The sequence below is a fragment of the Oncorhynchus masou genome, chromosome 31 (genome assembly GCF_036934945.1).
Source record: "Oncorhynchus masou masou isolate Uvic2021 chromosome 31, UVic_Omas_1.1, whole genome shotgun sequence".
NCBI lineage: Eukaryota > Metazoa > Chordata > Actinopteri > Salmoniformes > Salmonidae > Oncorhynchus > Oncorhynchus masou.
The window spans coordinates 81021441-81049210 of record NC_088242.1 but is presented as its reverse complement, the minus strand read 5'-3'; the positions used below and the strand labels follow the sequence as shown (position 1 = coordinate 81049210).

Here is a 27770-nt window from a genome sequence, read left to right as displayed (position 1 = left end):
TACCTTCAGATTTGACTTTTCGTAGCAGGTTACGTGAATTAGGTTAAGAAAAGGCTGAGGGTTGTTATTGGCTAAACAAATTAACTTTTGACAATCATTTTACAAAAGCTGGATCCCTTCTAGCCACGATTTGTATTTAATAACTGAGGAAGTTATTTCTGATTTCAGGCAGGCCTGGACTTTAAACTTGGCAGAAGGAATCGGGCCTGGGTAGGGTAGGGCCTGAATGTCGCAGGCATGGGTAGAGGTCGGGCTAAAAATTAATGCCCATGCAGAGCTCTAATTTGTGATATATTATTTATTCTCTAATATGGCCGTTTAGGATTTTGTTTATGTTTGGACTGACTGGTCCCACTTGGTCATTCTGTGCCAAGAATATTTATGCAGCTCACAATAATAGCATTTCATAATAAACAAATTCCCTGGGTTAAATAATCTATTTCAATACCTCAGGTAAAATCACGTTCTCCCTTCTATAGTATCAAGTATCACCAGTACAGTTCAATTCAGAAAATTATATTCAAATACAGATACAGTATTTCAGTCTTACGACATAACATGGGGTGATCAGTGACTGTTCAATTGAATTTTAGAATGTGCTCAACGAGTGACTTAAGTGAATATGAATGTGGTATGATCCGTGGTATGACTGTGGTATGATCCGGTATCTTGGAAACAGCTGCCTTCCTGTGATTTTCACACAACAGTGTCAAGGGTTTACAGAGAATTGGGCGACAAACAAAACAAAACATCCAGTCACCAGCAGTCCTGTGGGGCCGACAGTTAGTTGATGAGAGAAGTTCAAATGAGACAAACACAGTAGAGCTGTGCAGAATAGTGTACTTCAAGAAAAGGTCCTCTTGAAAAGATTTCTTCAGATGTCTTCTTTCTTTGCATGCAATGGAAGATGTCGTTCTCTCTGGGTAGGCTCGCCATCCAAGAAGACTCAAACGGCATCAAAAAACCTGACCTGCGTGTTGAATAAGCAGGCCAAAACGTCCACTCATGCATACTATGGATTAATAAACTGTACTTGGCTCCAAAAGGGGGCTTCGCCCCATACCGCATTGGTGATAAAGTGTAATTTGTTCGACTGCAACTTCTGGGGTAGCTAGCTTTAGCTTGGTACCTAGCTAGCACCAATACAACCAGCCTGAAAACAATAACCAGTAGAAACTGCAGTCATTTTCATTATTCTTAGCAATGATTTAGGAATCCTTGTGAGTAAGTATAAGCTAGGTTGCCACTTGTTATTCGCCTATTGAAATTGAATTTCAGTTGATGAAAATAAATAGCTAGCCAGCTACTTAACCCTATTGCCCAAAGCTAACATTATAAGCAGACTGCTAGCTTCATCTGGCTAGTGAGGCTCGACCCTACTGGGTTTTGTGTTGTGAAGCTAGCCACAATAAGGATTAGGCACAATAGTGGAATTTGTGGTTTGCCTTCAAAGTAAAAGTATGAATTTTAGAATGGGCTAAATGCCTACCTTCAAACTCAGTACCTCTTTGCTTCATGGGAAAATCAAAAGAATTCAGCCAAGACCTCAGAAAACAATTGGTGTAGACCTCCACAAGCCTGGGTCATCCCTGGGAGCAATTTCCAAATGCCTGAAGGTACCACGTTCATCTGTACAAACAATAGTACGCAAGTATAAACACCATGGGACCATGCAGCCGTCATACCGCTCAGGAAGGGGACGCGTTCTGTCCCCTAGAGATGAAAGTACTTTGGTGCGAGAAGTGCAAATCAATCCCAGAACAACAGCAAAGGACCTTGTGAAGATGCTGGAGGAAACGGGTATAAAAGTATCTATATCCACAGTAAAACGAGTCCTATATTCGACATAACCTGAAAGGCTGCTCAGCAAGGAAGAAGCCATTGCTCCAAAACTGCCATAAAAAACTGACTACGGTTTGCAACTGCACATGGGGACAAAGATCGTACTTTTTGGAGAAATGTCCTCTGGTCTGATTAAACAAAAGTAGAACTGTTTGGCCATATTGACCATTTATGCTTGGAGGAGAAAGGGCGAGGCTTGCAAGCCAACGAACATCATCCCAACCGTGAAGCATGGGGGTGGCAGCATCATGTTGTGGGGGTGCTTTGCTGCAGGAGGGACTGGTGCACTTCACAAAATAGATGGTATCATAAGGAAAGAAAATTGTGGATATATTGGAGCAACATCTCAAGACATCAGTCAGGAAGTTAAAGCTTGGTCACAAATGGTTCTTCCAAATGGACAATGAACCCAAGCATATTTCCAAAGTTGTGGCAAAATAGCTTAAGGACAACAAAGTCAAGGTATTGGAGTGGCCATCATAAAGCCCTGACCTCAATCCCATAGAAAATTTGTGGGCAGAACTGAAAAAGCTTTTGCAAGCAAGGAGGCCTACAAACCTGACTCAGTTCCACCAGCTCTGTCGGGAGGAATGGGCCAAAATTCACCCAACTTATTGTGGGAAGCTTGTGGAAGGCTACCCAAAATGTTTGACCCAAGTTAAACAATTTAAAGGCAATGCTACCAAATACTAATTGAGTGTATGTAAACTTCTGAACCACTGGGAATGTGATGAAAGTAATAAAAACTGAAATAAATAATTCTCTCTACTATTATTCTGACATTTCAAATTCTTAAAATAAAGTGGTGATCCTAACTGACCTAAGACAGGGAATTTTTACTAGGATTAAATGTCAGGAATTGTGAAAAACTGAGTTTTTATGTATTTGGCTAAGGTGTATGTAAACTTCCGACTTCAACTGTATATATGTATTCTATTCTACTGTATTTTAGTCAATGCTACTCCGACATTGTTCAACCTAATATTTATATATTTCTTAATTCCATTCTTTTACTTTTAGATTTGTGTATATTGTTTCGAATTGTTAGATACTACTGCTGGAGCTCGGGACGCAAGCATTTCGCTACACCCGCAATAACATCTGCTAAAAATGTGTATGTGAGCAATAAAATTAGATTTGATTTACTCTTCGATTTCCTTCCCTGACTGCGATCAGAGACTGATCTACCTTGCAGCTGCTCATATGCATTAAAGATGTTTTCTATTATCCAATTAAATAGTCTCTGCCTTAATCTTTGGATCTAGTTTTCCACAATAATAATAAATAAATAAATGTACAAATAGAATATACTGCTATTAAAATGTCTTCTCTATGATTACACAACATGTGCATCTCAAAAGTTACCGTGAAATGGCATCTGACTGCCTGCATTAGCTAGTGATATGTACATTTCAATGTGTCACTCAACTAACAAATAACTTTGAACAAAGTACCAATAAGTTGACTTTTCTACAATATATAACTGACACCAAATGCATCCGTTTGATATATTGTTCACTTTGGAATATTATTATTACTGCTACAAAAGTTTGCTTAGCAATTAGCATAAGTAACACCATTTACATTCACTAACATATAGAAAAGTTAGTTTTGGCCCGCTTACGTGGCGCTAAATCAATAGCTTCATTAATGAAAATAAAACTCATCAAGTAAATGGTCCACAAATACATTCAACCACTTCAAGATGTTGCAATGAATAGAGCATCAATTATCAGCGTTTTTCTGAAAATATATCCATGTTTTACTCATTATTTTTGCTTTAGAGCATAGGAGAGAATGTGCTATAAATGACGCTTCCTCTTCATGGCTTGCTCGACATTGCAACGATTGAACTGTCAAAGGTGAGACCTAAAGGATTTGCGCACTTCTGATTGGGTGATAATCTAATTGGGTTGTTTGTTCACATTTACATACATATTTCACCCATTGTTTTGACCTGGGTTACACACAGTTGCATTTTGAGAGAGATGGCATGAAATGTTGGAGAGGAGTGTTATAAACCTGACCAGTGTTATTTCGATCAGAACACCGCTGTCATCTTTTACTTGCTGTTGTTGCTTTGTTATGGGTAAAGTCAGGCATCTTCATAATTTGAAACCAGGGCCAAAATGAATTGAAATGTTTCCCAGTGAATTCATATCGTCCTTGAGAGGCTGTTTACATCTCAATAAACTAAGTTATTCCCTGTACAGTATACAGTAAAGAAGTCACTCTGAAAAGACAGGACGATATGGGAGCAGAAAGGATTGTGATAGTTAGGTTAATGTACTGTAGGGCAGCTTTTCAAAGGGAGCTTTTAAAGGCACCTGATCTAAATACTAAACATATGAACCATTGATTAGATTGGCAGTATTTATTTTGCAATGGTAGGGAAGCATTCACCGCTGTGCACGGACTTAAGAGTTCAGACCGACAAAATAAGGTATTATTACTCAGTGACAGATTAGAGTCAATCCCTATGATGGAGACTATCGCCTGGTATGAAACCATTTAAAGCTGTTTATACTGGATCCTGCAGATAAGATTAGTGTGCCGAAAAGGCAAACACAAGGCTGTGCTTCCCAGGAACACTCTCTGAGACTTTAGACTTCTCACTCTGTCAATGCATTTCTTGATTCCTGAAAATGTAAATCTTTGTTTTTTTCAATAATTATCTGTGTGCATTAGTTTTAATGAAACATTGAAAGCGCTGCCGATATGAGATAAGGTATGCCGATGTGAATTAATTGGTATTGATTTGGTGGGGGGGGGGCTCTTATCAGAGCAGAGTCTCATCCACTCCTTTTTTATGTGGAGGGTTTTTGGGAGGTTTACTGGTAGGGTACTACTGTCTGGTGGTAAGCTTATGCCATGAGTGAGCAGCACTGATGCAGGGGTCCTATCTCTGTGCTTTAAATGCAGGCTTCTCCAAGGACAGCCGTGCTTATCATGCAGTCCTAGAAAGGGTTCCGGTGAGCCCCACCCTGCCCCTCCTCCCACTTGGGCGTCTCCCCATCCACCGTGGGGAGGCAGGCTGTGTCTTGGAGAAGAGAAGCTACTAACAGATCAAAGGCTGATGACTTTCTGTGGAGCCCTGTGTTGGGGCTTAGTCCCAAGGTCCCTCGGCCCAAACTGCCCCCTAACCATTGTGTCTGGGATTGAGGTATCACTGTGGTCCTCCCCTTTCCTTTCCCAGTCACACTCGCCATGCTTAGGTCTGGCACATGACTGACCAGCACTGCACTCTACCATATTTGGGATGAAGTCTTTTGCTTGAGTTTAGTTTTGTTTCAAGTCTGACAAATGGCTTATTGTATTTCTGTTGTAGAAAATTCCACGGGATCTGACTGCAATTGTATAATTTTTCCAAAGGGAAAAAATGCACCAAACCCTTTATGGGTCAGTCTATTTGATCTGTAATTGTGATTTAATGAGGCGGTCTACTAAGACACTTCAAAGCATTAATCATTTCCACCAATGTCCTACATTTATTATGAAAAGTGGTCACTTATATTTAATTATTCATTCAGAGGCTTTCTGTTGCTACCATCATAACTGCTAAAAGTGAATCTAGACAAGCCTAAATATATTTTGAGTGATAATTCACTTTTTAAAATAAATCCTCACCAAACTAAAATTATCTAATCTCATTGGCAAAAATGGGGGGGGGTGTAAAATAAGCACAGGTATCTACCAATGACGTTAGGTAATTTAGCATGGTTATAGACACTAAGTGAATTATCACAATATAAGATATTTAGGCTTGCTTATATTTCCCTTTTTGCAGTGCAGGTTATTGCTTTAGCAGACTACTCTGGTACATGTCATCACACCATCTGACCCACCTCAGCCAATAACACTTTAATGATAGTAGCTCTGTTGAGGATGTACTCAAGCACTGTATCTGTCTAGTTGACCTAAAAACCAGACAACCTTTTTGTTCTGACAGAAATGACTCAAAACATGGCCTCCCCATGGAGTAGCCTAGCCAGGATCAGACAGATGCTAATGCTAGCAGCACACACTACACTCCTTCTCTGAAGACTGTATAACGTGCTTCTCTCCAGTCACATGCATTGCACATGTCTCTACTCTGTGTGCTCATCCTGCACAGTGCCAGGCTTCATCATGGCCTTTTTAGCATTTTCATATTACATTGTGTTAATTGGCTACTCCCACCAGCTGGAAGTAAAATGTTTATGCGCTGACGACAAGAGAGGCAGCGATGCTAGCTTAGCTTCCTGTAGCTCTAAAGTGTGCCATGGCATCATGCATGCATCCCCTGGCTGGGAGTGAACCCTTTGTGATTTGCTTCTGAGAAACATCATCATTTATTGATGCTTCCATTAAAGTAGCATAGATGTCTGGGTGGAGTTAGGGGGAGAAGGTGGCACACTAGTGGGACTGGAGAACAAAAGACTAGCTACAGAAGACTAGCTGCAGAACAGGAGCTACAGACTAGCCAGGCAACACAGAGATCTGAATTTCCACCGCACTTATTCCTTATTTTTTCTTCTTCTTCAATCTTTCTTATTATTATTATTATTTCTTCCTTCCATTTTCTTTCTTCTTCAAGCTGAGCTCAAAAGGTGCAGCTCTGAAGCTGCTTGTCGGAGATTGTTCAGCTTCATAGGAGCTGACGTCTTTTGTTTGTATTCTCTATAACAGCCAAATGTGTTCTGCTGAAATTTGGATAGTTTCAAGCTGTGTTGAAATACTTATTTTAACTGTCTGTACCAACAACTGAGGCATTTGTGAATCACGCTAACGGGGGTTTGTTTGTCTGTTTTGGCTCTGTTTGGCTTCAGTTGAGACACATTTACATTTTAGTAATTTAGCAGACACTCTTATCCAGAGCCACAGTGTAACACTGATCTCCCTGTTATTAATCTAAACACATTATACTGGTTGAAATCATCCTTAATTTCTAATATGGCACTATGGTTGAACAATCATGAATATCCTTTGTATTTTGCCACAATGATAACCTGTAATGAATAAAAACACATGCAAATGAAATACATTAGCATTATTTACGTAGGCATTTGAATGCTCAAGTGCTACTACAATATTGCCTTTTTAATGACCAAACTGCCAACCATCCTTTCCCCAGGTTCGTCCAGGGAGGTGAAGGCTCCTGGGGATGTGTCTGAGCGGATGCTCCAGAAGCTGAGGGGCCGGAGGGAGTTCACTGTTGTGGTCACCCTGAAACAGGAGCACTTCAACTCTGGGGTCATCCTATCCATCCACCACTCTGAACAGAGGTATGGCCAGAGCCATTACAAATACGTACTGAATACAATGCTAGAGTCCTCACAATACCCACTGACCACAATGCCAGAGTCCACATAAAACATACTCGTCAGAGAATGAATGGCTCACCTTTGCAGTGAAGTCCATAAAAAAATGGGATTGTCATCTGTGCGTAAAATGTGTTGAGGGTACATACAGTATTTTTGTACATCTGTTAGTGCTGCAGGAATCAGATGACAAAACAGACTAAACAATGCTGTACAGAAAAAGCAAATTACACCAACCCTTTATTCCTAGTACATCACCAAACTATACACAAAACCGTGGTGATTGTGAACAGTTAGTTAGCTAGTATGCTGATCTGTTTTCCAGTCAGGATGCCACATAATGTGTTGATTGAACTGTGTATATTAAAGTCAGCGCAGAGTAAAGACCTCATAGCGACGTTAATGACTTTCCCCAGCTCTGATTAGCTGAGCCAGACTGTGTGCAGGATGTGTGTTCACTCTACAGAACCATTGTTTCATTTGGTTTAGAAATGGGTTGTTGGGGGATCTCGGCAGACAGTGTTACTGGATTTGTGCAGCTGGTATATTGTGCATGGCTGGAGGACAATAACTCATTAGATTTGGTTTGTAGATAAATCCACTCCACCGCTACAGTTCTTCTAAATGGCTGTTTTTCTTTTGAATAATGCTTTGAAGTGAGTAGAAGTCTTTAAAGCCAGAGCTGATGAATCTGTATTGGCAACTCTGTCAGCTCTTTCCATTAGTGTCGCTACTTCACATGGGGAATCTCAACGGACTAGACAGAAGGAAGGCAGGGGTTTCCTGGAATACCAATGTACCAATGAGTTTACTCCTCTCACTCACATTACACATATGCATTAGTGTTGTCTCGCTGAAGCTGTCCTTGACAGCCGTTGTGTAGCATTAAGCTTGCACTTCAAGTGATTGGATCTTGAAAGGGTTTGCAGATCTACAGAGGAATGTGTCATGATTCTCTGAAACAGGGTGAAGCATTTATAATTTACCATGGGGTGAGTACGGTGCACAATCCACTTTACTGGAAGGATTCTGATTCAGAGAATGAACAGGAAATGTTCAGCTATCTGTAGAGTTATGGGTGTGGTCTGTCCTCAGTTTTACTGCCTTTTTACCTCTGTTAGTGATGTTGTGGTTGAATTGGGTAGTGTGCACATGCACTACATGGCTGAAAGTATGTGGACACCCCTTCAAATTGGTGGATTCGGCTCCTTCAGCCACAGCCGTTACTGACAGTGACAGGTGTATAATATCGAGCACACAGCCATGCAATCGGCATAGACCAACATTGGCAGTAGAATGGCCTGTACTGAAGACCTCAGTGACTTTCAACTTGGCACCGTCATAGGATGCCACCTTTCCAACAAGTCAGTTTGTCAAATTTCTGTCCTGCTAGAGCTGCCCCTGTCAACTGTAAGTGCCTTTATTGTGAAGTGGAAATGTCTAGGAACAACAACTGCTCAGACGTGAATAGGTAGGCCACACAAACTCACAGAAGGGGACTGGCGAGTGCTGAAGCACGTAGTGCGTAAAAATTTTCTATCTAATGGAAAATCTTCCCAGAAGAGTGGAGGCTGTTATATCAGTAAAGGGGGGACCAACTCCATATTAAAGCCCATGATTTTGGAATGAGATGTTCGACGAACAGTTTTCCACATACTTTTAGCCATGTAGTGTATGTGTGTAGCATTTTCTCTTTCCATATTCCATCTGCTCATTATTTCAGGATTCACTTTAGACAAACTTGTGTCCATATCAATTCCTCTCTCCATCCATATTCTGTCTGCTCATCCCTTCAGGTTCCTGGAGTTGGAGAGCAGTGGGCAGCGCAATGAGGTGCGTCTCCACTACCGCACCAAGGGTCAGAAGGCCCACACTGAGGTGTTTCCCTACAGCCTGGCAGACGGACAGTGGCACAAGGTTTCTGTGGCTGTCAGTGCCTCCCACATCATACTGCACGTTGACTGCAACAGGTAGGCTAAATGTACTGAGATATAAACCTGTTTCATTTAATCCAGTATTATTCCCAGTATAAACAACCTATAATAAGTAGGGAATAGGATGACTGAAGAGGGTGTATTTTAGTGTTACAGGCATTATTACCAATCAATTGAATCAAATATGTGACTCACCACCTGGATTTGGTCTTGTTTTTTTACATTGGATAAAAGTAGAGAGAGCTACAAAATGGTATATCATACACTGCATTTCTAAGTAATAATGGGAAAGTAATTATGCTTTGGAAGTTGATGAACTTGTAAACTCACTTTTTAGAATGTTTTCTGAATATTTTGGTATCTAGTGAAGAGCTCTTCTTTGTCTACACCCATTCAGCATCGTTGACACCCTCTTAAGCTTGAGCCCCACCCATCTCGTTTCGCTCTCGGAGCGTTCAAAGTGCACACTTGACGCTCTTGATGATTTGTTTACCTCTGGATAGCATGAAAACAACCTAACCAGCTCTGCTGGCAACAATTTCATGACTCTTTTTTGCCAACGTTTACTGACACCGGCCATATTCAATGGGTGTTTTACACTTTAGCTTAAGACATGTAGCTAGCTAGCTAGGTAAACAATGAACCTAGCTAGGTAAAGAACGTATAAGATCACACACGTCATGTAACGTTAGCTAACGAGCCAGCCAGCTAACGTTAGCTAGTTAAACAACAATGAACATCATGCCAAATCATGTCACTAATACCCTGCATGAATCTGCTGGGAGCTAACCAACCAGGTTCAATGTTAACTAGCTAACATTAGGCTCTAACTTGCAAAGCAAACGACTCTGGGATACGAATAATAACGTTATACACGTAACGTTAGCTAGGGAGCCAGCCAGCTAACGTTAGCTAGCTAGCTAGCAGTACACTTTAGCTTGAAATTAAAACACTGACAAAATCAGAAACTTGTAATATCTGAAACTGTAGCTAGCTAGACTATCTTACCCGTATACATCATCATGCATGATGGATGGGTCTCCCTGTCACGGATGCCATGCCACGGTTCCCCTTAGTTTGAAGATGTAATCCGGTGTTTTCTCCATCTCTTTAGCTATCACACTCCAATTCCACTGATTTCAAAACTCGATCCTCCAGAAAGTGGTGAGCAACACTTACGCAGCTCCACGACACAATACATTTAAAAAAAATCCTCGTTCAACAGGATTACCAACACAGACTGACCAACTCCAATAGACAGAAGCCCTCTGTATGGCAGACCAATCCAAACTCTTCTTTCGGCATGTCTAGCCCACTCATTATCTCAGCCAATCATGGCTAGTGGAAAGGTTGCTGACTTTTTCTGTGGCTTAACCAACAAGGCTCATAACTGTAAAGTTGTATTCGTATTTACAGATGGCATATACGTTTCTTATTACGGTACATGAAAGTTCACATGTTCCAGAAGGCATTTCTACCAAAAAATACATTTTGATAAAAAAAATTTAAAGAATGGCTCTCCTGTGAAGTCATGACTTGCGACATATGCGTAGTTTCCTGAAACGGGTCACATATTATTACTGTTACAAGCTTTAGTGGTAGTAGTATTAGAAGGTGTGGTGTGGTTGGCAAATACAGTATGTATTATGATGAGCAGTAATCATGTTTTGTGGACCCGTTCCTGTCTTTCTGTCTCTGTAGGATCTATGAGAGGGTGGTAGAGATCCCATTCATGGACATCCCTGAGGACACAACCTTCTGGTTAGGGCAGCGGAGCAGCGCCCATGGCTTTTTCAAGGTAAATATTACGTTTTGTAAAGCTGAAGACTCTTCATGGTGGCTTAGGTTTGACGGTGTGGCATAAACGATGCTGATGCTGCTTAATAAATTATTCAAATAATTGAAGAGGAAATGAAGCGCGTTGGCTCATGGACGTTGTTTTCCCACATGCCACCCTGGTACGTACCCCGCACCCCCCTTCCCATCCTCGGTTGTTTAGCCCTGGACTTGTTTTATTTATTATGGCTGGGAATTTAATTGCTTGCATTTTCTCAAGACTGCCAATGTAATTTGTGCATTCTTTCTCGTTTCTCTCCCTCACTGCTAAGAATACATTTACAATTTTGTCCCATAAATTGTTTCCCCCCTAGTCTGCTGCTCTATGCATTTCCGCCGTAATTATCCCACTAACACTGATTTGGGAGAAATCATTAAACTCTCTGGACCATGCTCATTAAACATGGTCCATTGTTTATCAGACATGAAGACATGTATCACCCCTCACAGCGGTTTAATCCACATGGGAACATCCTTCCCATATTGATATAATGTCAGCTTTAATGTCGGATTTTACCTATTTTAACCACACTGGTACTACTTTGTGTTTGCTGTTGGGCAGAACGTGCATGTGTGTCTGTGTGTTGAACTGCGTGTGTATAATTTTGTGTGACGCTCCTGGCTGTTGCATTTACTCTGCATTAATTGGCAGATGAAAGAAGACTTGGAGGTCACCCACTAATCTTGACGTGTGCCCACCACACCTCCCCCTTTTGTGCCTCTGAAGCCCTGATTAGTGCTGGGAAAGGAAAGCCACATCTCATCTAAAGGAAAACCCCTTCATTAACAATCAGACATTCTTTCTCTCGGTTTGGATGGGGGTTTAGAGGAAGCAAAAATTGCATCCCCAGCAGTATAGTGGCAAACACTTTTATCACAGAGATGGGATGATACCCATTCAGCAGTTCGATATTATAGCATCCTACATGTATAATATACCTTGATGTGTGTGAAGTAGAAGTCCATAAGATGATTTATTCACAATTGATTACCAATTTAGTAGCATTTAGATCTTCATCTTTCATTAAAAGACACTGTGTGTGGTTTACAGCTGTAGTCTACATCTGGAAAGTGGCTAGTTTGTAATCATACAATCAATAACCTTTCACACTAAATGCACACATTCATCAGTGATACATACATGCATTATCGTCCCTAGTCTAATGGTTTTTCAGCCTTCCACTGAGTTAGTCTAAATTACCAGGAGATGGAAACATGTTTAACAAAACATGACTCATGCCTGCTTCAATCTCGCATGATGTTGCCATGAGAAATCAGCTAATTGGTTTCTTTGGATTTGAATTCATGGCCAGTAAATTAAAGTGGCAAGACAATAGAAAATATAAAAAATATCATAAGTTGCGTGGATCCACTTCTGTAAGAGAAGTACATGCACTCAAGGAATGAGATGGGCCAGGTTTCCATGGTTACTGAGTGTCTGGATGTGTGCTTCGACCACACGATGATAGGCTATACAATGAGGATACCTATGAATCAAATGTAATGTGTATCTCATAGCTATGCTTATCAAAGGGAATCAGAAGAAAACAGAAATTGAGATTACATTCATTATTGGTTCAATTTACATTCCATTTCAGTCCAATTAACTCAACGGACATCAGGCTGTACCAGTCCAGAGAACACATTAACTCAGAGTAAACTTGTCAGACTCCCTCCCTTCTATCGAAACATACATTTCCAGTAACAGTTTCCACTAAATATTTAATACAGTTGTTTACTTATAGCACAGTATTTATTGGGCTTTGTGTGGGACTTGAGGTGTGTGTGTGAAGAATATTAGACCATCTCTCTTATCTATTTTCTACCTATTGCACATGTAGTTGTCCTAGCTTCTCTTTATATAACACCATCCACGGCACTGTGATGACGGCTATCCTCTCATTTAGGGGTGCTATCTGTGATCAAGTAGGACACGTTTAGTCAGACGAGACAGTACGCTCTGTGCTGGCTGTAACTAAGCCAGTGTTTTTTTCTATGTGTGTCTGCAGGGTGTAATGCAGGACGTTCAGATATTAGTCATGCCTCAGGGATTCATCTCCCAGTGCCCAGATCTCAACCGGAGTAAGTCCACACCGTAGGAGGATGCTGAGGAGAGAACAGCTCATAATAATTGCCGGAACGGAGCAAATGGAATGGTATCAAACACCTGGAAATCATTTGTTTGATCTATTTGATACCATTCCACTACTTATTGGTGCAGTCATATAAAAATGTTATTCATCTGTAACAAAGTTGTGTAAACATGTTGTCTCTGCGGTCTGTTCTTTTCTAGCTTGCCCAACCTGCAATGACTTCCACGGACTGGTGCAGAAGATCATGGAACTGCAGGATATCTTAGCCAAAACATCCAGCAAGGTACTGTCTCCTGATCATAAACCTTTGTTGTCAAGGCTGATACCTCAGGCTATTCATTTCTGTTTCAACAAGTTTCATTCACCATCAAAGTTCATCTATGGTCTACCTACAGTCCCTTTGGAAAGTATTCAATATTTTGATACGTTACAGCCTTATTCTAAAATGGATTTACAAATAATAATAATCCTCAGCAATGTGTCGTCTTTACTATCATTAACTGAAGACTGATAGTTTTTATCAAAGATTCTCTGTAATTAGTTACTGTGCGATCAACTGATTAATCACGTAACTCATTAACTAGGAAGTCGGGGCACCAAGGAAAAATATTCAGATTACAAAGTTATTTCCTAAAATAACTTTGCAGATATTTTATATGATCAATTAGTCTTCGAATTAATGAATTATTTACTGTACCACACGTTGGTCTCATTCCAAAGGTCTTATTCCAAATTGTTGGTTATCTGCACGAACCCAGTCTTCACTGAGTCATCCATGCATCAATTGTCTTAAAAGATTTATTTATAACTAAGTAATTCACAGAAATGCATAAACAAGCAAACAAACAAACATGGTAAATGTGGTTACATGTAATGATAGGAGAATGTGCCCCAGTGGGCTGAACCAACATGGCGGCTTGTTAGACATGAGGGGGAGTGGGGGTCAACTAAGAAGTCACTACAGTTAATGATTTATAACAATTGAAATGCTAATCCTTTACACATGAACGCTCACTCATTCGGGAACAATTGCAATCAATATATATATTTACACTCAGTGTGTCGTCTTGATCGCTGGAGAAAAGTTTATTTCGTAGAATTGTCCGTCTCTCTCCCTCTCTCTCTCTGTCTTGGTTAGAGGGGATAGTTCAAAGTGACATTCGCTATAGAATGGATTTTTCGGCGGTTGTCGTTCTTCACGTTCAATGATACCGAATTCCTAGCTGCAGACTAGTAATTAATATCAAAGACTTGTTCTCATTCTGTCGGTATCGATAGTCTAAGAGTTTAACCACGTGGTATGGTTAAAAGATTCTGCAACCTTTAGCCATCTCGTAATTGAGGTACGCTCGGTCTGGTGATAATTTCTCAAAGTTGGGTTTTATTTGGAATGTTCCAGAATGTCTGACCCTAACTTGGCTCAAGAGCGGTCCTAGTTCAAATCCAATTCCCTTTTTGAGTTTTCCTTCATTAAACAGTCCAAAATCACATTGTAAAATTGTGTAAACAGTATCATACTCACTCATTCATCTTATACAACAATTAGATGTAAACCTTATATCTGGGGCTATTATATAAACCGCGTTATGGTGATGTGGCCACACCGTTTCCAATGTGCTTCCCAAGTTGTGACAAACGGACCAGTTCGTAGCTGGATTCTTCACCGATCTTTTACACTTTCTCCGGAACATGAAATTTGTTTGTACCTCAAGTTCTGTGAGGTAGAAGGATTTCCTTTGTCTCCATGAAAAACTACTCTCTATAACTGTGTGTCCATGAGGTCCTCTCAGGAATTTACGACCGCTGACCACAGAAGCCTAGTTGAAGGAGGCAAGGGGGAGGCAGGGAGAGGGAGATGGGTTTGCTATACCCAAAGAGGCCAACGTCATGACAAATGTACACACAATACTCCACAATGAAACTTTAGAAACTCCACTTTAGAAACAGAAATACCTTATTTACATAAGTATTCAGACCCCTTGGTATAAGACTCAAAATTGTTTCCATTGATCATTCTTGAAATGTTTCTTCAACTTGATTGGAGTCCTCCTGTGGTAAATTCAATTTATTGGACATGATTTGGAAAGGCACACACCTGTCTATATAAGGTTCCACAGTTGACAGTGCATGTCAGAGCAAAAACCAAGAATTGTCCGTAGAGCTTTGAGACAGGATTGTGTCGAGGCACAGATCTGGGGAAGGGGACCAAAACATTTCTCAAGCGTTGAAGGCCCCCAAGAACACAGTGGCCTACATCATTCTTAAATGGAAGAAGTTTGGAACTCCAAGACTATTCCTAGAGCTGGCCGCCCAGCCAAACTGAGCAATCGGGGGAGAAGGGCCTTTGTCAGGGAGGGAACCAAGAACCCGATGTTCACTCTGACAGAGCACTAGAGTTTCTCTGTGGAGATGGGAGAACCTTCCAGAAGGACAACCATCTCTGTAGCACTCCACCAATCAGGCCTTTATGGTAGAGTGACCAGACAGAAGCCACTCCTCAGTAAGAGGCACATGACAGCCCACTTGGAGTTTTCCAAAAAGGCACCTAAAGACTCAGCATGGTGGTGGCAGCATCATGCTCTAGGGATGTTTTTTCAGCAGCAGGGACTGGGAGATTAGTCAGAATCGAGGCAAAGATGAACAGTGCAAAGTACAGAGATCTTTAATGAAAACCCACTCCACTCAGGACTTCCGACTGGGGTGAATGTCCACCTTCCAACAGGTCAACAACCCTAAGCACACAGCCAAGACAACACAGGAGTGGCTTCGGGTCAAGTCTTTGAATGTCCTTGAGTGGCCCAGCCAGAGCCTGGACTTCAGAGCCTGGACTTGAAACAGAAGGAACATCTCTGGAGAGACCCTGAAAATAGCTGGGCAGCAACTCTCCCATCCAACCTGACAGAGCTTGAGAGAATCTGCAGAGAAAAATGTGAGAAACTCCCCAAGTACAGGTGTGCCAAGCTTGTAGCGTCATACCCAAGAAGACTTGAGGCTGTAATCGCTGCCAAAGGTGCTTCAACAAATTACTGAGTAAAGGGCCTGAATACTTATGTAAATGTGATATTTTAGTTTGGTATTTTAAATAAATTAGCAAAAATTCCTAATAACCTGTTTTTGCTTTGTCATTATGGGGTATTGTGTGTAGATTGATACACTTTTTTGGGGGGGGTTCAGTTTTAGAACAAGGCTGTAACCTAAAAAAATGTGGAAAAAGTCAAGGGAACTGAATACTTTCCAAGGGCAATGTACAGTATATGAATCTACTTTGATGATGTCATACACTGTAGATCTCCTTTAGTGAACACTTGTAGTAGAAGGCATTTCATGTGTATATAGATCAGTGGTCACCAACCTTTTCTGAGTCAAGATCGCTTTCTGAGTCAAAATGCAAGCTGAGATCTACCACTCAGATTTTTTTTGAATGACTTAGAAAAAATGTAAGCCTATGCAACATTAACCAATCAAAAACAGTTCTGTAGCAATGACATTTGTGCAGTAGGCTATAGACCCAATACATTATCATTTCATATTGGCTAATCTTGAATTGCCTTGCCATTGTTGTTCTTCTCAGATCATTTTGAAATTATATTTACAAAATGTAGGTGTATGATCACACTGGTAATAGATCATTTGTTGTATTACTTATGAGGCACAGCTGAGAGAGCATAATAATAACAATGCAAGCTTATCGGAAATAATTTGCTATACTCATTCATTGCAGTGCTGGTTGTATTGTGAGTGGAAGTAGCGAGAACGTGCATTTTATGCCTTATAAAAGTGTTGAACAAAGTGTTGACAGTGCTGAACAACAATTTAAACATGAACATACTTTTAAAAACAGCAGCCGTTTGCTGTATGTGTTGCCTCTCTCTAGTCATGGTTTTAAGTTTTGTTGTGCGTTCAAGATTTATTTTTACAGTCTATGGCCCAAGGAAACCGTGCAGACACAGTGGTCTGAGCTATCTGATTGGTCAGCGGTAAGCCTATAGATTCACTTGATCTCCTCTGGGCCTGCCCGGTAGGCGGAGTTCTACCCTCAGACACATGAAATGGTTAAGAATGGGAACACTTTGCCTTTCCGGGGCTAGGGCTGCTGAAACAAGTACAGCTCCAGCCAACAGCACCAAACAAATAAAAAACATAGGAACGCAAGGCTTTATTGTTGGGTTTTTACAGAAATGTTTGGTGATCGACTAGGAATGCCTTGGAGATCAACAGGTTGGTGACCACTGATATAGATGGATTATATGCACCGATCTGAGACCCTCTCCCTCCCTCCATCCCCGTCCCTCCCTTTGTATCTGGGCCTGGCTTGGCCAGCTGTCCAGAGCAGAGGAGATGATGAATAGTCTGGATGGATGCTACTGTGAGAGGACCTGCAGCGTCAAGGGGGTCGTCTACAGAGAGGACGAATCATTGACAGATGGCTGCAGGAACTGCACATGCACGGTGGGCTATATCAGTGTGTGTGTACTGTGTGTGTGTACAGTACGTGTACACTGACTGTACAAAATATTATGAACACCTGCTCTTTCCATGAAATAGACTGACCAGGGTAGTCCAGGTGAATGCTTGGATTATTGATGTCACTTGTTAAATCCACTTGAATCAGTGTAGATTTAGGGAAGCAGACCGGTTAAAGAAGGATTTTTAAGCCTTTAGACAATAGAGACATGGATTGTGTATGTGTGCCATTCAGAGGGTAAATGGGCAAGTCAAAAGTTGTCCGTGTGTATCAAGAATGGTTCACCAACCAAAAGACATCCAGCCAAGTTGACACATCTGTGGAATGCTTTTGCCACATTGTAAAGTCCCTGCCCCAATAAATTGAGGCTGTTCGAAGGGCAAACGGGGCGGGGGTACACTCAATATTAGGAAGGTGTTCTTAATGTTTTGTACACTCATTGTATATAACTTGTGTGTGTATGTGTGCGCACGCATTTGGTTGTACTATCCTTGTGGGCTTCAGAAGTCCTCAAGGAAAATCTGTACAAGTGCTGACATTTCACAGGTCCCCATAAGGAAAAAGGCTATTTTAGTGATTGTGGTTATGGTTAGGGAAAATAGTATTTTGAATGGGAATCTATTTTTTTGGTCCCCACAAAGATAATAAAACAAACGTGTATGTGTGAGTGATTAAATCCCATTGTTGACCAATCCAATTGTTGGGGGGGGGGGGGGTGCAGTACTCCATTGTTGATGGCTCATGTTCTCATTACTTCATTGGTTTGAGAGGAGAGTTGTCCTAGATATTTAAAGAAAACAGGACAGAAACACAGAGGAATAATAGAAAACATACACAGTAGCTAGGATTAAACAGAGCACCAGGACTCAGCTATGCTGGACAGACCCTCTCAAGGGTCTACTTTCCTCTTCAACAAGTATGTCAAAGGAGCGTAAATGCTTATGAGAGTGCTGGGATTATTTACCACAACAAAAGAGATTTCACCTCTGTCACTCTCCCAGCTATAGGTCATGCATTACGTTCTATGCCACTGGACTCCTGAAATGAGCCAATGGGGTGGATCTGTGGCTTAGCACCTGCAGCTGAGATAAACTGAGGACATCACATATTTCTCAGTACATTACATTGGTATAATGTGAGTAAATCACATCTCTCACTATATTGCACCTAATTACTCTCGACAGATGATAATTATCGTCTGCGATTCGTTCCGCCCCGTTTGTCTAATGAATCATCGGTGCTCATCGACGTGTCACTTCTCTGATGCAGACTGCAATTACGCCATTAGATAGACGTGTTCGTTACCTTATGTGTGGCAATTAGCCGCGACCTTTGAAACTCAAAGGTCACAGCATTAAGATGTTATCAATTATGGTGGATCAGTCACATACAGTGGTTCTTCCTTTAAAAGTTGCATCATACTGCAGCACAGCTTGCAGGGTGCTGCATAATGGTATGGCACGTTGGAGTGCATGACGTCATAGTATTTTACTCTCAGCCATTGTCTCCATTAATGCTAGTTCATTTTAGTTTGACCACCAGAGAGCATCTTTGAGAAGGTGAGTTATTGAAATGACATGGAGCTGTAGACCTAAGTGTCCTGTTTACTGTAGCTATTTTAGCGTAACTTACTTATTGGCATACAGGCCTACTTCAATATAAAGTATATCAATCAATCATTCATTTGTGCGTGTCATCACACAGCATACTGTAATGGTCTGGGTGTAGCTGGTGCAGAGGAGTCAGGCGCAGGACAGCAGAGATGAGTAACACAAGTAACCTTACTCAAATATTACAATAACATGTTGTAAATGCCGAGCCCACAATAACGAGAGACACATGGAAGGAGGGGTTAATACGGTAATTGGGGGGAAGCTGTAAACTGTAGCAAACCTCGTTCAGTCTCCTCAGGACTTTGAATGGCCCCACAAACCACGGGCCCAGCTTCCGGCAGGGCAGGTGGAGGGGCAGGTTTCGGGTTGAGAGCCGCTCACCGCCACTGCGGTGGCGGTGAGCGGCGTCCCAGGTCTCCTCTGAGCGCTTAAAACATTCGTCCACCGCAGGAGCCTTGATCTGGCTCTGATGCCAAGTGCCAGAACCGGCAGATACCCCAGTACGCACTGGAAGGGGGAGAGGTTAGTGGAGGAGTGGCGGAGCGAGTTTTGGGCCATCTCTGCCCAGGGGATGAACACCGCCGACTCCCCCGGCCGGTCCTGGCAATAAGACCGCAGAAACCTACCCACATCCTGGTTTACTCTCTCCACCTGCCCGTTACCCTCAGGGTGAAAACCCCAGATGTTTCATGAACGCCCTCCAGACCCTTGACGTGAACTGGGGACCTCAATCAGACACTATATCCTCAGACACCCCGTAGTGCCGGAAGACGTGTGTAAACAGGGCCTCCGCAGTCTGTAGGGCCATAGGGAGACTGGGCAAAGGAAGTAGACGGAAGGACTTAGAGAACGTCTAAGGATCGTGGTGTTATCCTGTGAGGGAGAAAGATCCGGGAGGAAGTCCACCAATAGGTGCCACCACGGCCATTGTGGAATGGGTAAGGGCTGTAACTTCCCTCTGGGCAGGTGACTAGAGGCCTTGCACTGGGCGCACATCGAGCAGGAGGAAACATAAACCCTCACGTCCTACACCACATCACATGAAGCCACATCAGTCAATGGCTTCATGTACGTACAGTGACTGTACGTACATACCCCAACCAGAAGCCATGAATTACAGGCGACATCCGTAGAGCTGCCGCTTTCAAGGAGTGAGACTCTAAACCGGAAGCTTATAGAAATCCCACTATGCCCTCCGATGAACCATCAAACAGGCAAAGTGTCAATATAGGACTAAGATTGTACTACACCGGCTCTGACGCTCATTGGATTGTGGCAGGGCTTGCAAACTATTATAGACTACAAAGGGAAGCACAGCGTGAGCTGCCCAGTGACACGAGCCTACCAGACGAGCTAAATTACTTATTTGCTTGCTTCGAGGCAAATAACACTGAAACATGCATGAGAGCATCACCTGTTCCGGACGACTGTGTTATCACGCTCTCCGCAGCCGATGTAAGACATTTTAAACAGGTCAACATTCAAATAGATTACCAGGATGTGCACTCCGAGCATGCACTGACCAACTGGAAAGTGTCTTCACTGACATTTCCAATCTCTCCCTGTCTGAGTCTGTAATGCCAACTTGTTTCAAGTAGACCACCATAGTCCCTGTGCCCAAGAACACCAAGGTAACCTGCCTAAAAGACTACTAACCCGTAGCACTCACGTCTGTAGCCATGAAGTGCTTTGAAAGGCTGGTCATGGCTCACATAAACACCATTATCCCAGAAACCCTAGACACACTCCAATTTGCATACCGTCCTAACAGATCCACAGATGATACAATCTCTATTGCACTCCACACTGTCCTTTCCCACCTGGACAAAAGGAACACTTATGTGAGAATCTTATTTATTGACTACAGTTCAGTGTCCAACAGTATAGGGCCCTCAAAGCTCATCACTAAGCTAAGGATCCTTGGACTAAACACCTCCCTCTGCACCTGAATCCTGGACTTTATGACGGGCCGCCACCAGGTGGTAAGGGTAGGTAACAATCCGCCACGCTGATCCACAACACAGGGGCCCCTCAGGGGTGTGTGCTCAGTTCCCTCCTGTAGTCCCTGTTCACTCATGGCTGCACGGCCAGGCACGACTCCAACACCATCGTTAAGTTTGCCGATGACACAACAGTGATAGGCCTGACCACCGACAACAACAAGACAGCCTATAGAGTGGAGGTCAGAGGCCTGACAGCGTGGTGCAAGGACAGCAACCTCTCCCTCAACGTGATCAAGACTAAGGAGATGATTGTGTACAACAGGAAAAAGAGGACCGATCACGCCTCCATTCTCATCAACGGGACTGTAGTGGAGCAGATTGAGAGCTTCATGTTCCTTGGTGTCCACATCACCAACAAACTAACGTGATCCAAGCACACCAAAACAGTCGTGGATAGGGCACAACAAAACCTATTCCCCCTAAGGAGACTGAAAAGATTTGGCATGGGTCCTCAGATCTTCAAAAGGTTCTACGGCTGCACAGTTGAGAGCATCCTGGCGGGTTGCATCACTGCCTGGTATGGCAACTGCTCAGCCTACAACCACAAGGCACTACAGAAGGTAGTGTGTACGGCCCAGTACATCACTGGGGCCAAGCTTCCTGCCATCCAGGACCTCTGTAGGCCCAAGGAGACGCACTGGAGACCAGATGCGCTGAGTCGGCTTCATGGCACCTGGCTCGATGCCCACTCTAGCCCGGCCGATATGAGGCGCTGCGATGTAACGCACTGGGCTATGCCTGCGCACTGGGGACAACGTGCGCTTCACGGCTTAACACGGTGCCTGCCCGGTCCACCTCTCTCCACGGTAAGCATGGGGAGTTGGCTCAAGTCTCCTACCTGACTTAGCCACACTCCCCGTGTGCCGCCCCCAATACATTTTCGGGGCTGCCTCTTGTCCCAGCCGCGCTGCCATGCTGCCTCCTCATACCTCCGCCGCTCAGCTCTGCCTTGCCAGCGATATTCCCCGTGCCCAGGGTCCTTCTCCATACAGAATCTCCTCCCATGTCCATGAGTCCAGAGATTTCTGCACGCTGCTTGGTCCTTTTTTGGTGGGTGATTCTGTAACGGCTTTCCTCCTCTTCGTCTGAGGAGAAGTAGCAAGGATCGGACCAATACGCAGCGTGGTAAGTGTCCATGATACTTTAATAATAATTGAACACGACTCAATACAAAAATAACAAAGTGAATGGAAATGAAAACCAAAACAGTCCTGAATGGTGACACAAACAACAAAACAGGAAACAATCACCCACGAAACACAGGTCGGATAAGGCTACCTAAGTATGATTCTCCGAGACAACTAACGACACCTGCCTCTGATTGAGAACCATACCAGGCCAAACACAAAACGCAACATAGAAAAACCACCTACCTTCAATATAATCATTCATTCAGAAGGTTAAACCCATAGGTCTTAGGCCTGCATAAATACAATTAGATTGCCAAATTCATTTTTCGTTAGGTTATAATAATCCATGCCTTCGGAGAATGTTATGAAGTCCGAAAGTTAAACAGTGAGTTAGAGATGTGGCTGTCAGTATTACAATGAAAATGAACTTTTAATCCGTCTGTCTGCATATTTCAAGACATGGCATGTAAGGGTGCAGTGAGATGGGTTGGACGATACTTTTCTCATCAACCATCTTGAAAAAACGTATATTTAAACTGAAAATCAACCACTGTCAGCCTTAAAATGTTTTATTATCCAAATGTTGAACTCCGGGACCACCCGCAAGCAATTATTTTGGGGTTGCCTGTGACTTCCAGTCTTTTCTCTCTCCTACAGAACGGCACGGTGCAGTGTGAGACTATCTCCTGCCCTCCCCCTCAGTGCCAAGCGGACACCACGCCTGCGTATGTGAAGGGTGCCTGCTGCATGGAGTGCCAACGTGAGTGAAGTGTTTTAACATAAACACGCACAGATGGACACACGTATGCACACACACAAACACTCCTCTTCTCACACACTCAACACAGAAACACCAGAGACACACACAGCACGCCTCCACAACGGCTGCCTGGCAACTGATCTGCGTTGCTAAGCTGCTCCCCAACACACCTCTTGAGATGCTCCATACTTTTGCATATACATGGACCAATCAATTATTCAACAGCCAGCTTCTCAACAGGGGTGGCCACATTGACACAAATGGGAAATAGAATTCAGGGGTCGCAGGATGTGCGATGAACTAGTTCCTGTTTACAATAGACAGGATGATGCTATGAGCCGGGAACTCGTCCAAGGACTTTCATTGAGTTTTCTTTCTAAGAAAAATGTAAAATTATGAAATGGAAGTTAGAAACTGTTGGAGTATCCTTGTGTCTGGCTGAGTGGACTATGAAACATTTAAGATACATGTCTGTGTGTTTTGTATTTGATCAATAGCCGTTTGCTATATACGCTAAAACGTGTTGTGAATTTGAGGTTTACAACTGCTTGTCACGCCCTGACCTTAGAGAGCCATTTTATTTTTCTATTTGGTTCGGTCAGGGTGTGATTTGGGGTGGCATTCTATGTTTATTTCTTTGTTTTTGGCCGAGTTCCCAATCAGAGGCAGCTGTCTGTCTTTGTCTCTAATTGGGAGTCATATTTAGGCAGCCCTTTTTTCCACTTTCTGTTGTGGGATCTTGTTTTTGCACAGTTGCTGTTAGCCCTGCAGAACTTTACGTTAGTTTATATTTGGTTGTTTTTTGGTGTCATTTTTAATAAAATAAAAATGTACGCCTACCACGCTGCACCTTGGTCCATTCATTCAGACGAACGTAACAGAAGATCCCACCACCAACGGACCAAGCAGCGTGGTCAGGAGGACTGGACCTGGGAGGAAATCCTGGAGGGAGCAGGACCCTGGACAAGGGCCGGGGAGTATCACCGTCCGAAGGAGGAGATGGAGGCAGCGAAAGCAGAATGGCGACATTACGAGGAGTTATACCAGCATGAGAGGCAGCCCCAAAAAACATTTTGGGGGGTAGGCACAAGAGGAGATTGGCGATGTCAGGGTTTAAACCTGAGCCAACTCCCCGTGCTTCCCGTGGGGAGCGTGTGACTGGTCAGGCACCGTGTTATGTGGTGATGCGCACAGTGTCTCAAGTGAGCATTCACAGGCCTGTGCGCTCTGTGCCAGCGCACCTCATTTGCCGGACTGAAGTGGGCATCCAGCCAGGACGGGTTGTGCCAGCTCTACGCTTGAGACCTCCAGTGCGCCTCCACAGCCCAGTGTATCCGGTGCCTGTCTCCCCAGTCCGGTGAGACCTGTTCCACGTACCAGGCCTCCAGTATGTCTCTGTTACGCACGCCTCTGTAAAGAGGGAACGCAACACCCTGCTACAACTCAACGCTCCGTGAAGTGAAAGAGTTATGGACTGTAGGTGTGAGTAAGGATGACAAAATGCAGAGAATTTACCGTTACTAGGAATTTATTCCTTCACACGGTAATATGGGGAAAAGAGGCTGACCGGAACCAAAGCAAAGAAAGTAAATCTCAAAGCCCCCTCTCCTACCTAACCTGTCTACCCACTACCTATCTAACTTAGCACCATCTGGTGCGCTAACCAAAATACAGGGGGTGGTCCGCCCAGGTCTTACCTAGTGTGCCTAGACAGTGAATATACTACGGGTATATGTATGCCCGCGGGCCTCTTGCCTAAGCACTCCCTAGGTGCCTTCCCCTTCCCCCTGGGTACAAATTAAACAGAATAACAAACAATCCACTTCACTACAAAACTGAGAAAAAACTAACTCAGGCCATTAAAGAAGCTCTGACAAAGCAACAAACACAGAACATACCAAAGCTGCTACCAACAACAACTCACATAGTGGATAACAACAACCAATATGCTATAACCCTCAGCCATCAACCTCCTCTCTCAGCAATGATCTATATCACAATCAATCTCTCTCCTGAACAATATAACACTGGCTTTTATAGCTTCAGAAGGCATTGGAGACCGCTGTGTCCTGACGAGGGGGCGGGGTCAGCCCTCCAATTCAACTCCAGCCACTTTAATAATGGGAATTGATGGGAATTGATGTAAAATATATCACTAGCCACTTTAAACAATGCTACCTAATATAATGTTTACATACCCTACATTATTCATCTCATTTGTATACGTATATACTGTACTCTATAATCTACTGCATCTTTATGTAATACATGTATCACTAGCCACTTTAAACTATGCCACTTTGTTTACATAACCTACATTACTCATATCATATATATACTGTACTCGATACCATCTACTGCATCTTGCCTATGCCGCTCTGTACCATCACTCATTCATATCTTTATGTACATATTCTTTATTCTTTATCCCTTTACACTTGTGTGTATAAGGTAGTAGTTTTGGAATTGATAGTTAGATTACTCGTTGGTTATTACTGCATTGTCGGAACTAGAAGCACAAGCATTTCGCTACACTCGCATTAACATCTGCTAACCATGTGTATGTGACAAATAAATTTGATTTGATTTGAATTAATCGTGAAGTCGACCAATCAGCTGCTGGGGGATTTCAGCAAGCCATCTCCTGAAACACACTCAAATACACAAACTACAACACAGAAACTGGGGAACGTAACAGTCTCCTCAGCCAGGCTTCCAGTACGTCTCCTCAATCCGGTGAGACCTGTTCCAGTTCCACGTACCAGGCCTCCAGTATGTCTCCCCAACCTGGTAAGCCCTGTGGCAGCTCCACACACCAGGCCTCCAGTACGTCTCCTCAGTCCTGTGAGACCTGTTCCGGCTCCATGTTCGAAGCCTCTAGTGATGATCCATGGCACGAAGCCTCCAGTGATGATCCATGGCCCGGAGCCTGTAGTGATGATCAATGGCACGAAGCCTCCAGTGATGATCCATGGCCCGGAGCCTGAAGTGATGATCCATGGCACGAAGCCTCCAGTGATAATCCATGGCACGAAGCCTCCAGTGATGATCCATGGCCCGGAGCCTGCAGTGAAAATCCAGGGCAAGGAGCCTCCGGCGACGGAACCCAGTCCGGCTACACAGAAGCGGAGGGATCAGCGTAGGGAGCGGAGGCTACATCCCGAACCGGAGCCGCCACTGGGGGTAGATGCCCACCCGGACCCTCCCCTATAGGTTCAGGCTTGCAGCCGGGAGTCCGCACCTTTGGGGGGGGGGGTACTGTCACGCCCTGACCTTAGAGAGCCGTTTTATTTCTCTATTTGGTTAGGTCAGGGGTGTGATTTGGGGTGGGCATTCTATGTTGTCTTTCTTTGTTTTTGGCCGAGTATGGTTCCCAATCAGAGGCAGCTGTCTATCGTTGTCTCTGATTGGGAATCATACTTTGGCAGACCTTTTTCCCACTTTCTGTTGTGGGATCTTGTTTTTGCACAGTTGCTGTTAGCCCAGCAGAATTTGACATTTGTTTATATTTTGTTGTTTTTTTGGTGTCATTTTTAATAAAATAAAAATGTATGCCTACCATGTTGCACCTTGGTCCATTCATTCAGACGAACGTATCACTGCTTCTGAAGTTTGTTGAATCCCAATTCAACGGCTCAGACACAAGAGGCTTGTGGCAGGGTCTACAGTCAATCACGGACTACAGGAAGAAATCCAGCCCAGTCACGGACCAGGATGTCTTGCTCCCAGGCAGACTAAATAACTTTTTTGCCCGCTTTGAGGACAATACAGTGCCACTGACACTGCCTGCAACGAAAAATGCGGTCTCTCCTTCACTGCAGCCGAGGTGAGTAAAACATTTAAACGTGTTAACCCTCGCAAGGCTGCAGGCCCAGACGGCATCCCCAGCCGCGCCCTCAGAGCATGCGCAGACCAGCTGGCTGGTGTGTTTACGGACATATTCAATCAATCCCTATACCAGTCTGCTGTTCCCACATGCTTCAAGAGGGCCACCATTGTTCCTGTTCCCAAGAAAGCTAAGGTAACTGAGCTAAACGACTACCGCCCCGTAGCACTCACTTCCGTCATCATGAAGTGCTTTGAGAGACTAGTCAAGGACCATATCACCTCCACCCTACCTGACACCCTAGACCCACTCCAATTTGCTTACCGCTCAAATAGGTCCACAGACGATGCAATCTCAACCACACTGCACACTGCCCTAACCCATCTGGACAAGAGGAATACCTATGTGAGAATGCTGTTCATCGACTACAGCTCGGCATTCAACACCATAGTACCCTCCAAGCTCGTCATCAAGCTCGAGACCCTGGGTCTCGACCCCGCCCTGTGCAACTGGGTACTGGACTTCCTGACGGGCCGCCCCCAGGTGGTGAGGGTAGGTAACAACATCTCCTCCCCGCTGATCCTCAACACTGGGGCCCCACAAGGGTGCGTTCTGAGCCCTCTCCTGTACTCCCTGTTCACCCACGACTGCGTGGCCACGCACGCCTCCAACTCAATCATCAAGTTTGCGGACGACACAACAATGGTAGGCTTGATTACCAACTCCAGCCACTTTAATAATGGGAATTGATGGTAAATGATGTAAATATATCACTAGCCACTTTAAACAATGCTACCTTATATAATGTTACTTACCCTACATTATTCATCTCATATGCATACGTATATACTGTACTCTATATCATCGACTGCATCCTTATGTAATACATGTATCACTAGCCACTTTAACTATGCCACTTTGTTTACATACTCATCTCATATGTATATACTGTACTCAATACCATCTAC

At 43.5% G+C, this 27770-nt stretch overlaps 1 protein-coding gene across 1 annotated transcript in view; it reads left to right on the top strand.

The window, feature by feature from the left end:
- Positions 1-27770, top strand: part of LOC135524539 (protein kinase C-binding protein NELL2a-like) — a 104513-nt gene that overhangs the window by 6229 nt on the left and 70514 nt on the right. Inside the window, exons 3-9 of the mRNA XM_064952158.1 lie at positions 6956-7106; positions 8939-9112; positions 10778-10874; positions 12922-12994; positions 13206-13288; positions 17326-17454; positions 22874-22976. Coding sequence (XP_064808230.1) covers positions 6956-7106; positions 8939-9112; positions 10778-10874; positions 12922-12994; positions 13206-13288; positions 17326-17454; positions 22874-22976 — 810 coding nt within the window. The remainder of the gene's footprint in view (positions 1-6955; positions 7107-8938; positions 9113-10777; positions 10875-12921; positions 12995-13205; positions 13289-17325; positions 17455-22873; positions 22977-27770) is intronic.